This window comes from Macaca thibetana, chromosome 16, assembly GCF_024542745.1.
Source record: "Macaca thibetana thibetana isolate TM-01 chromosome 16, ASM2454274v1, whole genome shotgun sequence".
NCBI classification, from domain to species: domain Eukaryota; kingdom Metazoa; phylum Chordata; class Mammalia; order Primates; family Cercopithecidae; genus Macaca; species Macaca thibetana.
In genome coordinates, this window is record NC_065593.1 from 38,274,568 (window position 1) to 38,288,092 (window position 13,525).

The 13,525-nt window shown below is 44.2% G+C and overlaps 2 protein-coding genes across 11 annotated transcripts in view; one reads left to right on the forward strand and one right to left on the reverse strand.

Moving 5' to 3' along the window:
- Positions 1 to 9,903, reverse strand: part of DGKE (diacylglycerol kinase epsilon) — a 30,618-nt gene extending 20,715 nt beyond the window's left edge. For 2 of the 3 annotated variants that reach the window (XM_050764688.1, XM_050764686.1), the window contains exons 1-2: positions 9,747 to 9,835; positions 8,720 to 9,201 (exon numbers count right to left, since the gene is read on the reverse strand). In XM_050764688.1, coding sequence (XP_050620645.1) covers positions 8,720 to 9,183 — 464 coding nt within the window. In that variant the 5' untranslated portion in view covers positions 9,184 to 9,201; positions 9,747 to 9,835. Of the gene's footprint in view, positions 1 to 8,719; positions 9,202 to 9,746 lie in introns of all 3 variants that reach the window. The other variant, XM_050764687.1, reaches the window with a different exon arrangement.
- A 131-nt stretch (positions 9,904 to 10,034) lies between these two features.
- The window catches only part of C16H17orf67 (chromosome 16 C17orf67 homolog), a 42,970-nt gene continuing 39,479 nt past the window's right edge, over positions 10,035 to 13,525 (forward strand). Inside the window, exon 1 of one of the 8 annotated variants that reach the window (XM_050764811.1) lies at positions 10,035 to 10,353. The gene's annotated coding sequence lies outside the window, so the exon portion shown is untranslated. The other 7 variants (XR_007720380.1, XR_007720381.1, XR_007720379.1 and 4 more) reach the window with 7 other exon arrangements.

The following is a 13,525-nucleotide window of genomic DNA, read 5'->3' on the forward strand; positions in this document are numbered from 1 at the left end:
AAATAAAAGAGATCTATCTGCACAGTGAAATGGAGCAATAAGGTTTGAACATATTTGGCAGTTTAACCTAATAGCATTTTTTTTTTTTGAGAAAGGGTCTCACTCTGTTGCCCAGCCTGGAGTGCAGTGGTGTGATCTCAGCTCACTGCAACCTCCATCTCCCAAGCTCAAGTGATTCTTCTGACTCAGTCTCCCAAGTAGCTGGGATTACAGATGTGTGCCACTACCGCCCGGGTAATTTTTGTCTTCTTAGTAGAGATGGGGTTTCACTATGTTGACCAGGCTGGTCTCGAATTCCAGACCTCAAATGATTCACCCACCTCGACCTCCCAAAGTGCTGGGATTGCTGGCGTGAGCCACTGTGCCTGGCCTAACAGCATTTCTTAAGATGCGGCTTGGGGGCCCCAAGATCCATTCAGGGCATCTGTGAGGTTAAAGTTTTAGTAATAACACTAAAGAGTTATTTCACCTTCATCCTTTCAAAACTGTACAGTGGAGTTTTCCAGAAGCTTTATGACATGTGCTATGACAACAGAAGCAAATATCATAATCTAGCTGAATTATAAGTGAAAGAAACGTACAAAAATTTAAAACAATGTAACTCTCCTCACTAAATTTTCATAAAAATAATTTGTTACTATTATTTTAAAAATATTTTTAAAATTTATCAGTTTTAATTTATGACATGATAAATATCAATGGATGTGATCCACATAAACAAAAGCTGATCTAAAATGATAGTTTTATATATATTTGTGCTTTGGCTGAAATGCAGGTTCATGAGGTCTGAAGCCCTTGCTGTTTAAATGCCCCACTGACATGGACCCTTGAAGAGTTCCTCAGGGACCAACTTGAAAATCTCTTAACCTGTAAATATAAGTACAACAGTGCGTTTCTTTTTGTCAGTCAATACGAAAATAATTCATATGCTTGCTTTTGAAATAGACATAAGAACATGTGCATTCAGATTTGCAACTATGTTTGGACCCAATTGGTAAAACAAGCAGAGAACAGAGCTGGTAAAGGTCCTAGGTTTCTATTATTAATTTGCTAAGTATTTAATCCACTCACAGGTAAGGCAGATCTGACTGAAGAGATAACGAAGGCCACCAGAAAATAATGGTTATAATTAAATGAATACAAAAAAAAAAAAAAGAGGATAAACATTCTTTCACCCAGAGGTCCACTGTTGACCTTCTATTTTAAGCTGTTTTTTCCTTTTGGATATTCAGATTTGTCAAGTACTTAGCGCTGTTTTCTGGAGTCCTATTTACTGCTAAAAGAAAGAGTTCTCTGTATAATCTGTTACAGAGAAAATGAAAATAATTTGCATTATCACATTTGTTAATTTTAAACTCAACTTGACTGGTCAGTAGACTGGTTATGTGGCTGAAGCATAATATCTCTATTTATTGGTCTACCATAACTTAAAAATAGTATATCACCATCAAAAGCAATCAGAAAGGATAACCACTGAATTATTTCATAATGGTTTCCTCTGGGAAGAAAAGTAGGATTGAGGCATGGGAAAAATATTAACTTTTTCGCCTACATTTTTGTTTGTATGTATTGCTTGAGATCCTAAAAACCAGGATATATACATGAACTTATATAAATTTTAAAAATTATTTAAAATAATATTAGCTTATAAAAACTTAGAAATACAAAAAGGCATAAAATAAAAATCATCCAGAGAGAGTCACTCTTAACTTTTTGACTTATGTATTCTCAGTTTTATAGTGTATACATTTGTTTTTCAGGTTAGAAGTATGATGTATATATATCTGGATAATGCATTTCTACACTGTATCATAAAACTTTTTTGTATAGCATTCTTTTTTTTAAAATATGGTTTGTAAAAAATGTATATTATTACATCATGTGAATATAATATAATTTATTTGACACCGTCTCAAAAAACAAGAAAAATAAACAAAAATTAGCTTGGCGTGGTAACGTGTGCCTGTAGTCCCAGTTACTAGGGAGGCTGAGGTAGGAGGATCACTTGAACCTGGGAAAGGGAGGTTGCAGTGAGCTGAGACTGTGCTACTGCACTCCAGCCTGGGCATCAGAGTGAGATTCCATCTCAAAAAACAAAACAAAACAAAACAAAACAAAAAAAACCTGACCCCCTTTCTGTTTTTTAAAAAAAGGTATTTAGTTTATTTTTGAAAATATAAATAACATGGGTAAATGAATGAGATTATTTCCTTGCAATCTTGGAAGTTACTGAATCAAAGGGCATGCATTTTCCTAAGGTTCTGGATGTTCATCCAATATGCTTGTTACGACTGCATGAAAGTGCCCATCACATGTAACACTTACTAATACTGCTCATTAGTACTTAATTTTTCTTTGATAATTTGATAGAAAAAGGTATCCTATTGTTTTAATCTGGAAGTCTTTGATTACTAGGTAAAACTGAGTTTTTCAGTCCCCTTTTGTGAATTCATTCATGTTCTATATTCATTTTTCACTAGGTTTTAATAATTGCATGTACTTTTATTTATCTAGAATATCAACCTCTTTTCTGGCATATTTATTGCAAACATGCTTCAGTTTTCTTTAAAATTTTCTTTTTAATCTACTTAAGTTTTAAAAATATATATATACACACATATATATTTCCGTTTGTAGTTGGCTTAAATGGTGTTTCACTTAAAAACAATTTTTTTTTTTTTTTGAGATGGAGTCTCGCTCTGTCGCCCAGGCCTGGAGTGCAGTGGTGCAATCTCGGCTCACTGCAACTTCCACCTACCGGGTTCAAGTGATTCTCCTGCCTCAGCCTCCCGAGCAGCTGGGACTACAGGTGCGTGCCACCATGCCCGGCTAATTTTTGTATTTTTAGTAAAGATGGGGTTTTACCATATTGGTCAGGCTGGTCTCAAAAACTCCTGACCTCATCAGTCTGCCTCGGCCTCCCAGAGTGCTGGGATTACAGGTGTGAGCCACTGAGTCCCGTGAAAATTTTTTTTTCAAGAGACACTGTCTCACTATGTTGCTCACACTGGCCTGAACTCCTGGGCTCAAGTGATCCTGCCTCAGTCTCCTGAGTAGCTAGGCTACAGGCACCTGGTTAAATGCTGTTATGCTTTAAAGTCCTTTATCATTTCCTAGATATTCACCGATAGTTATTTTTTACCCCCACACTTCAGTTTTCATAGTTACACCTTTAATTCAGTGCTTCTTAACCTTCTGGGGTTATAGATTCCATTCAGAATCTCATGAAAGTGTCAGGCTTTTCCAGAACTTTATGAACCACCATGTTAATAACCCCTGTATTGGCTGGACACAGTGGCTCATGCCTGTAATCCCAGGATTTGGGAGGCCGAGGCGGCTGGATCACTTAAGGTCAGAAGTTTTAGAGCAGCCTGAGTAACGTGGTGAAACCCTGTCTCTACTGAAAATATTAAAACAATTAGCCAGGCATGGTGGTGCACACCTGTAATCCCAGCTACTTGGGAGGCTGAGGTAGGTGAATCACTTAAGCCAGGGAGGTAGAGGTAGCCGTGAGCCGAGATCGTGTCACTGCACTCCAACCTGAGCAATAGAGTGAGACTGTCTCAAAAAAACAAAAACAAAAACTTAAAAAACAAACCACTGCATTAATCTACCCGTAATTAATCTGGTATATTATGAAGGGTTAACCTTCTCCCCTCCCCCAAAGAGCACTTGTCCTAACACGATTCATAAAACCATCTTTTCTATCCCCAATAAATTGTGACAGAACATTTATCATTTACTAAATTCTCATAAATTTCAGAAATAATAATTATTATTATTTTTTGAGACGGAGTTTCATTCTTGTTGCCCAGGCTGGAGTGCAATGCTGTGATCTCGGCTCACGGCAACCTCTGCCTCCTGGGTTCAAGAGATTCTCCTGCCTCAGCCTCCCGAGTAGCTGGGATTACAGGCATGTGCCACCACACTTGGCTAATTTTGTATTTTTAGTAGAGATGGGGTTTCTCCATATTGGTCAGGCTGGTCTTGAACTCCGCCCGCCTTGGCCTCCCAAAGTGCTGGGATTACGGGCATGAGCCACTTCGCCCAGCCCAGAAAAGATTATTTTAACCAATATAATAGCTATCATAAGCCTTTGCTCCATAAAGGTATAGCTAAAATGCTTAATAGGGCCAGGCATGGTGGCTTATGCCTGTAATCCCAGCACTTTGGGAGGCCAAGATGGGAGGATTGCTTGAGCCCAGGAATTTGAGACCAGCCTGGGCAACAGGGTGATATTCCCATCTTTACAAAAAAGAAAAAAAAATTGTCAGGCATGGTGTTGCATGTCTGTAGTCCCAGGTACTTGGAAGGCTGAGGTGGGAGGATTGCTTGAACCTGGGAGGCTGAGGCTGCAGTGAGCCATAATCATGCCACTGTCTTCCAGCCTAGGCAATATACAACAAGACCCTGTCTCAAAAAACAAAATAAAATAAAACACTTACTACTCAGTATTACATTCTTCTTTAGAAATACCATATTCAAACCTGAAGCCTATTATCTTTACATATGTTGTAATTAGTATTTAACAACCTAGATTTCAAACTCACTGGGAAGATAAGACATTACTAACATGTGTTGATAATTCAGCTTTAGCATCATGTCACTGGGTAACAGCTTATGATCTTTTTTCTTTTTCTTTTGAAAAATTTCAAAGTTTCAGAGAAGTCAAAAGGATAGGAAAATGAATACCCTAAGCCCATCCTTCACGCTGATTCTTAATGAACATTTTCTTCCACAATATTCTTTTTCCATATAAGCTCATATTTTGCTGAATCATTTGAAAGTAAACTGCAGACAGTATGAGATCTCACCCTTCAATATTTCAGCAAATATATTCTAGAAGAATAGTTTACTTTTTAAAATATTTTACTTAAAAATATTTTTTACATGTATGCCTACCACCTACATTCTACCATTAACATCTTTCTGTAATTGCTTTGTCACATTTCTATCCATCCATTAATCCATCTTATTTTTAGTACATTTCCAAGTAACCTGGAGACATCAGAATACTTCCCAAATACATCAGCAAATAGGCTTATCACTACTTACAATTCATGATTTGTTTTTTCCTTTTGATGTAAAATTTACAATGAAATGTAGGTATATACCTCCTGAGTTTTGATAAATGAACATATGTAACTAAAACCCTTATCAAGATACAGAACATTACTCTAGAAAGTTACTTCATATGAAAATACAGAATGGCTCATGAATTTATATGCCGTTCTTGTGCAAGAGTATGACTGCTTTATTGGGGGAAAAAAAAGGTTTCACAAGGTTTATTTTCTCTAAAAAAATTACCTGTTCACAATACCTCTCTTCTTTAGTGTGCTGAAGGAGGCAGCTGAATTATACATAAAGTTGAGATGGTCATTTATGAGATTCACTAGAACAGGGTTCTGCAAACTGCAAATATGTCTGCCATCTGATTTTGTGAATGAAGTTTTACTGGAACACAGGTAAGCTCATTCATTCATGTATTGTCCATGGCTGGTTTTGCACTGCAACTATGGCAGAGTTAAGTAATTATGACAGACAAAATGGTTTGGAAAGCTGAAAATTATTTTGGCTCTTTACAGTAAGTTTGCCCACCTCTGCTCTAGAAGATGATTTGGTATCTTTCACTGTTTCAGATAAATAATGAAATGAATAAACATATGCCAATAGAATATAGAAACAAAATTTATGATCAAAGCTGAGACTAATTACATTGAGGCCAATGTAATTGCCTTCTGAGAGTCGGCAGCTTTGTTTTACTAATCACAGTAATTGTGTGTGGGGCGTGGGGCGGATGTAATGAATAAAAAGTCCTATAAATTAAAAAGCAATTTATTTTTCTCTTAATGAGATAGAACACTACAAGAAACAAAGGTTCATTTAATAAATATATTGAATATGTAGAAATATAACCTAATTCCCTATGTTAGTCAGAGGAGAGACAAGAAAAAGAAAAAGAAGAATAGCGAAATAAGATACCAGGTGCAGAAATACATTGTAGTGGTTGGAGGTAGAAACAGGAACACACAAAAAGAAAAAATCTACAAAGTAGACTCTAGCACAGTGTCTAGTACAAAAATAGATGCTCAGTAAGTATAATGACTGAATGAGTATAAATTAAAGGGCCTTTCTCACTTATTCTGCAGGCTTTAAACTCAGTCATCATCTCCCATTAGTGTCCTTTGAAATGCTAACTTGTCTGCAGAGTTCACTCACTTCTCTAAGAATGAGATGCAGACAGGGAAGGAGCCCTCCTCAGGGCTTAAAATTCAGCAAAGGACTGTCTGGTCTGTGTTTAAATGTTCTAAGTAGCTATTTATTTTGTTTCTCGTTCCAAAGTATCTCATTCCTACAGAAGGTCACAGGAGACTGTAATGCTTTATAAAATTACTGGCCAACATAAATCAGTTCAGAACATTGTAGAATATGTACAACTTTAGGACACTGTGGTCTCTTCTCCTGGGAATAATAAATATCTCCTAAATTACACAGAGACAATTTCTATTATGGGGTAAGGGGTACTCTGTAAAAATGCACTAATGAGGAAAAGAAAATTTATTATCACAAAGACTCAGTGTGCTCAACGGGAGGACACAAAATTAAGACACAGAGGTGCATGTTTTTAAAGATATGTAAATATAGCAGTGGTTCTCCATCTTTAGGACCTGTAGGGCCTGTTAAAACCAAGACTGCTGATGTCCAGCCCAAGTTTCTGATTTAGTAGCTCTGGGGTTGAGCTAGGATTACCAGGAAAAAAAAAAAAAAAAGACAATGCCTAGTTAAATTTGAATTTCAGAGAAACAACAAATACTTTTTATGCTCCAAATACTGAAATGTTTTATTTTTATTTGCTAAACCTAGCAACCCTAGAATTTGCATTTCTAACAGATTTTGAAGAGATGCTGATGCTGCTGGTCTAGGGACCTTACTTTGAGAACCACTGAGATATAGGATATTATGTTATCACCAAAAAGGAAAAATTGGGGGAGGAGGGAAGGTGAGTAGATCAGGCAAGAGTTCCTGAAGGACAAGGACAGGGGATGGGTCTTTAAGGGTGCCTAGAAGCTAGCCAGAAGAATATTAAGAGAGGAAAGCTTTGAGCAAAGGGGCAGAAATGTCAGAAAATGCCTGACATTTAAGGAAATTACAAGAAGCTTGGTGTTGCTGGTGCATAAAGTTTAATGAAGGTGGTGTTAGATAAAACTGGAAAGACAGAGGCCAGAGAGTACTAGGACCTTATGTACCCTGTGAATAAGCACTTAGGGGTTTACACTGTAAAACAATCAGCTTACATGATGGGGAGCAATTTAAAGGGTTTTAGGCAGAGCAGGGACTTGATCAGATTTGCATTTTTAGAAAGATCATTTGGGTGGAGGATCAGAAGCACTATGATTATGTGTTCAAGAGTATTTGAAATACCGTTATTTATGGAAACCATTTTTAATATAATTCTGCACAGACACAGACTGCTGGAGGCTATACCAGAGAAGGGAAGGAAATAGAACAATACTCAATTCATTATGAAATTTATTTAAGGTCCCTGCTAACTTGGCTCTCACTGATGCCAGAAGTACAGCATTTAATTTTTAAAAACACCAAATAAAAATGCATGGTTACAAAACTTTGTAGTTGGCTAGAATATATTATTTTGAAAATTTATTCTTAAGCCTCTTTGATAATCTGTAAAATTATTTAAAATAAGACTTAAAAACAGGTACTGACATTATAAAAGCGTTCATGCTAATCAAATAATTTCCGCAAAAAAAATTAAAAAAATTAAAAAGTAGCTTCCTATTTACTGCCTATTTCATTTCTTAAGCATGTTTATGGGCCTTTCTACTTGTCAGAAATAAAACTCATTACAATGATGATGCCAGACTTAAGGCTCAAAGGAGGCTAGGTGCTAGTCCAGAGCTGGAAATCCTGGAGGCCAGTCCTATTTTACCAGAGTGGACCTAACGGGCTTTAATTTTCTCAACTGTGAACTGAGTTAGAAGAGATCATTTGCAAAGCAGCATTCTCATTTACTAATTTCCAACATCAGCAAAGGACATCTTCACCTATTTTCAGACAATATTTAAGGACAAAAATGTGTTGTCTAGTGTGTATATAAAATACATTAAAATATTCTTGGCTTAATCAAGGTCACTTATCTAAGATTCAACATGTCCTGAAAGACCAAGCGTCAAAAGGAATATTCCTTTCAGTATTCTTTTTGAGTATATTTCGCTATGATACCAACAACTATATTAGCAAAAGATATAAAAGTGCTGCCTTGGAATGACACTTGTTTTCACTGCATGTTCACAGTACAAAACCTGTGACCCACCAGTTTTGCGGCTGAAGGGAAAAGTTAATTTGTCCATATTTCATTTTTCCTTATTTAAAATAAGGAAATAATCGATAGGAACAAACGCTAAAATCTACAGTGGCCATGAAGCAAGCACCACTTAGAAACCTCTGTATTAACGTTAGGAGCCAAGTTTTATTACCCAAAAGGGCAGGCTGGCTGAGGAGTGGAGGCTGGACGCATCATCTCAGCAAATGACTACTGCAAAGCTGCCACGCTTGCACAAACTCAGGGATGTTTATTAGCTTGCTTCCTCAAAACGAGTTTAGGTCATCAGCAGAGATTAAAGCAGGCCTCTACACCACTCTATGAAATCCTGACTCCTAGGGCGCATTCTGGGACAGTGAGTGTCCACGAAGACCATACCTGTAATCGCAAAGCTTGGGTTGACAGCCACACTGCTGCTTGCAAACCATACAGTAACTGCACAGGGGCACGTTGCCCCTGATCCAGTGGTGGGGCATGGCGTCCAGGACCTTGGTGTCATTCTTGAGCATAATCTCCTTGCACTGGAAGCGCCTGTCGGCCTTCTTGAGGCAGCCCTCGTCCACCCGGAGCCCGCAGCAGTCGCAGAAAGCGCCCTGCAGAATGTGCTGCGCGCACACGCAGCAGTAGGTGGGCTGGCTGAACAGGTCCGTGTCGCGCCACCCGTGCTTGCTCTTGCGGAAGATGTCTCTGCGGTGCAGCAGCCGGCGCGACCGCTGGAGGCTACACCAGAAGGTGATGAACACCGGCAGCAAGACCGAGCACAGCGTCCACAAGATCAGGTGCCCGTCCGCAAACAGGCCCTCGGAGGGCGAGCCCGGCGCCGGCCGCCTCTCCGCTTCCATCTTCTCCAAGGACGACACCTAACAAGGAAAGAAACAGGCGGTGCACCCCGGGCTCGCCATCCCTTCCCTGCTCCCCTCCTGCCTTTCTGGGGCCAACCCAGGCGCCCTCAGTCCAGGTGGCTCCACTCTCCCAAGGGCGGCACTGCGCCTCGTACCCCGGTCGCCTGGGACCTGCCGCGCCGAGAAGGCGACGTCCAGCCGTCACGCTCTAGTCCCCACTCCCCAACCCGCCCCACGTCGGGAGCGCGTCCAGGAGCCGAAGGCTGCCGCTGCTGCTGCTGCTGCTGCTGCTGCTGCCGCCGCCGCTGCCGCCGCCTCACCTCCCCGCCGGTCTGACCCACGGAAGGGCGCAACACACAGGGGCAAGCTGCCCTCCACCGAAAGGCCGGGCGTTCAGGCCACGCGACGCCGGTCGGCGCCCGTAACCGTCGACCCAGGCCTCGCACTCCCCTCCGGGGCGCAGTCTCCTCCCGGGCCCCACCCGCCCCCACGCGCGGCCCGGCGCCCTCGCCCGTCTCGGGAGGCTTCCGGAGACCTGCGCCGCGCCGGTTCTCGAGCCCTACCTCGCGCGAGCGGAGGCGCGGCTCCTGGCCAGGCCTTGGCCGCCCTCGCGCAGGAGGAGTGCGAAGCTGGGCCGCGGGCGGCGATGAAGCCGGGGCGGGGGAGAAACGCTTGAGGCTCCAGCCGCACGCACGCCGACCCGGCGCGCGGTGCCGCGAGCTGGAGGCGGGGCCTGCGGCTGCGAGCCCCTGGTTGGGCGGAGCCAAGGCTGACGGGCGGGGCGGAGGTGTGAGGTGGGAGGGGAGACGGACCTGCCTGAGGGGGCGGGGCCGTGGAGGAGGCTGGAGATGGATGGAAGGGGCAGGGCACTGCGGCTGGGGGCAGGGCCTAGGCGAAGGGGGCGGAGTAACTGGGGCGTTTGAGATGATGGAGGGTTGAACGCCAAAAATTCGTAATCATAGAAAATTCCGAGGCGCCGCGGCGGGGGAGGGCCGCGCTCGGCGCCGGCACGAGTGCCGCTGGCCTGAGCCGAACCTCTAGCCTATACTGCCGCCGCCGCGGAAGCGTACGCCGACTGGGAAGCGAAGTGGCGTGAGGCGAAATGAGGCGGAATGAGGCGGAATGAGGCCTGCGCGGCGCAGCCGCCCGCTCTCGCCGCGGCCGGCTGAGGTAGGTGCGGCGGCCGCAGTCGCGAAGACCCGAGCGCTCCTCCGCTGAGGACCGGCGGGCGGGCGTGGAGGCCTAGGGCGAGCGGGGTAGCCGCCCGCTCGTCGCCGCTGACCCGGAGCCCGGCCGCGGTTTCCGCTCCCTCCGGTGGCGGGCGGGCCTCCCATCCACCACCCCGCCGCCCGCGCCCGCCAGCGTCCAAGGCCGGGGAGAAAGGGGAGCAGCGGGAGCCGGAGACCACCGGAGATGGGAGCACGCCTCGTGCTGCTGTAGTCTAGCCGCAGGTTCCGGAGGAATGCCCGCTCCCGGCTGGAGTGCTACCGGCCCCACACGGACCTGAGCCGCGACCACGCGGGCTGCAGCCTGCAACACATCAGGGACCCGGAGAACGCGGACGCGAAAGCGCCGCCGCTCAGCACTCCCGAAGAAACACGGAGTCCGGAGAGGCACAGGCGCCGCCCCAGCGCGCACAGCTCCACTCAGCAGCTTCCTTCCTACCACACACGTAGGAATGGGAGCCGAGGACTTGATGCTTGAGGACTTCCTCTAGCATAAAAGATGGAAAGAAAACACACACAGAAGCAAGGGACCAAAGGAACAGAAAAGAAGCAGAGATCATAGGAAAACTGCGAATAAATACCTGATAATATCTTCCAAAGGATTAGAGAAGACATAACATTCATTAAGAATGCACATATAGATGTATATATATATACGTGTATGTGTGTATGTATATGTGTGTGTATATATGCATATGTGTGTGCGTATATGTGTATTAACTGTAGAAGATAAAGGTAGACACTAGTAAAAGTGGTAAGAGCAGATTTACAATGTACTATTGTAATAGGGAAGAAGGTACCTCGTGAACAGGACTGAACTTTGTGCAGAAGTGACGGTGTTTCAGAGGAGGAGAGAAGGGAGTATGAAGGGGATGAGCAGGAACTCAGTAGTCGGAAAGTGAAACTTGTGAAGGGTGGGTCAATGTAGATACGGTTAGGCGACAGTGCCTATTAGATGACTGTTATGGGAGTCAGGGTCCTATCCTCCCACGGGAACTGGGAGATAGGCCCTTTGCTTCCTGGTGATTGCATGTTGGAGGAATGGCTTTCAGGTTCTTGAGAAGGACACTCCTGATGTGTAGGAGACATTACATCCCAGAGAGAGGAAGGATTCACAATTGTTTAGTTTTTTGTTGTTGTTGTTAACTCTTTAAGAAAGGGACATCAGGGGCTGCTTGTAAGGTGTTGCCAATAACGAACAGTGAGTTCTTTTGGCAGCTTTCCAAGGCAGACACTTTAGGGGGTCTGGGGTCATCCTATGGATGCAGCTTTGAGTAGTTAAAAATTGTGTGTTTAGGCCGCGTGCGGTGGCTCACGCTTGTAATCCCAACACTTTGGGAGGCCAAAGCAGGTGGATCACGAGGTCAGGAATTCAAGATCAGCCTGGCTAAGATGGTGAAACCCCGTCTCTACCAAAAATAGAAAAAATTAGCTGGGCGTGGTGGTGGGCGCCTGTAATTCCATCTACTCGGGAGGCTGAGGCAGAGAATTGCTTAACCCGGGAGGCGGAGGTTGCAGTGAGGTGAGATCACACCACTGTACTCCAGCCTGGGCGACAGAGCGAAACTCCATCTCAAAAAAAAAAAAAAAAAAAAAAAAAAAAAGAAACAAACTATGTGTTTAAGCCTTTTAATATGGGCGAAGGATGAACCATACCCTTTTTTGCTGAAGTCTGTAGATTTCATAGGCCGAGGTGGAGGCCTAGTTGAAAAGGGGGCTCAGGGAAGCCTGGCTAGAGCTTGGTCAAGGAGGGGATCTTCATCAGTCTGTATGTATATACACGGCATGTGGACATGCATAGACACGTGTATAGTGGAGGCTGTCTTACGAGGATTCTGCACAACTCAAGTCCCCTAATAGGAACAGACTTGGGGAGGTCACTCTTGAGGCTTTTTGTGGTATTGTGGCTACTGGGAGACCTGAGGAGGGTTCTGGCCACTAGCAGACTCATTTCATTCACCCCTTGGAATCTGCTGAGGCCTTGGACTTCCGTATAATAGTAACTTCACCACCCAATGATCCTCCATGTTCCTTGCTGATGCTGTGATTGCTCCTCCAAGTTCTCCACCTATGTCCATCTGAGCACTTGGTATTTCTACTCTAGTGTAAGAAGGTCCTGGTCCCAAGTCTCCTCCCAAACATTTATTCCAATTGATCATCCAGATGCCCCTCCTTTGCCATCTCTCTTTGTTCCAGCAAAGAACACCACCCGTCAGGGAGATACAGTGGACCCCTTGTCCTCATCCTGACTCCCCTTTTCTCTGGTACTCACAGGCCTCAGTGAGTCTCTCGGTCTCTGGCTGCAGCACAGGTCCTGGACTTGAGCGCATCTCTCCATCCCCACCTCCACTACTCCCCTGGTCCAACTGTCGCCATTCTCACCCTCGAATCACTGTCACAGCCTCCCAGCTTGTATCCCTGCTTTACCATGATCCCTGCAGGCTGCCTCTGAACTCTTACATTGAAATGAAACTCTTATTGTGGGGAGAACCCCTCCATCCTCAGACCCCTGGTACCCTTTACTCACTTCCCACTCTGGCCATCGTTCACTGAGTTCAGGCCACTCTGGCCTCTGCATGGTCCTCACGCCCACCAGACTTGTGCCCCCTTCAGGGCTATTGTCAGTTCCACCCCCTTTTCCTACAGAGTTCTCCATGTCTTCATTCTTCAGGTGCTGCCTCCTGACAGAGGCCTTGCTGACCACCCCTGCCAAGATTGCCCCACTCTCCCACGTGTCACTCCCCTCCCTGCCCTCTTGATTTTTCTCCATAAAACTGGCACTTCCTTACATGCTGTGTTGTGTGTTTAATTATATTGTTTAATTATATTTGCCTTCCTTAAACGAGAGCAACATGAAGACAGGGACTTTCTAATCTTCGTTGCTATCTCCAACCAAAGCACTTGTTTTTTTGTTTGTTTGTTTTTGAGATGGAGTCTCGCTTTGTCTACCAGGCTGGAGTGCAGTGGCACGATCTAGGCTCACTGAAACCTCTGCTGCCCGGGTTGAAGCGATTCTCTTGCCTCAGCCTCTCAAGTAGCTGGGATTACAGGTGCCTGCCACCATACCCAGCTAATTTTTGTATTTTTAGTAGAGACAGGGTTTCACCATGTTTGCC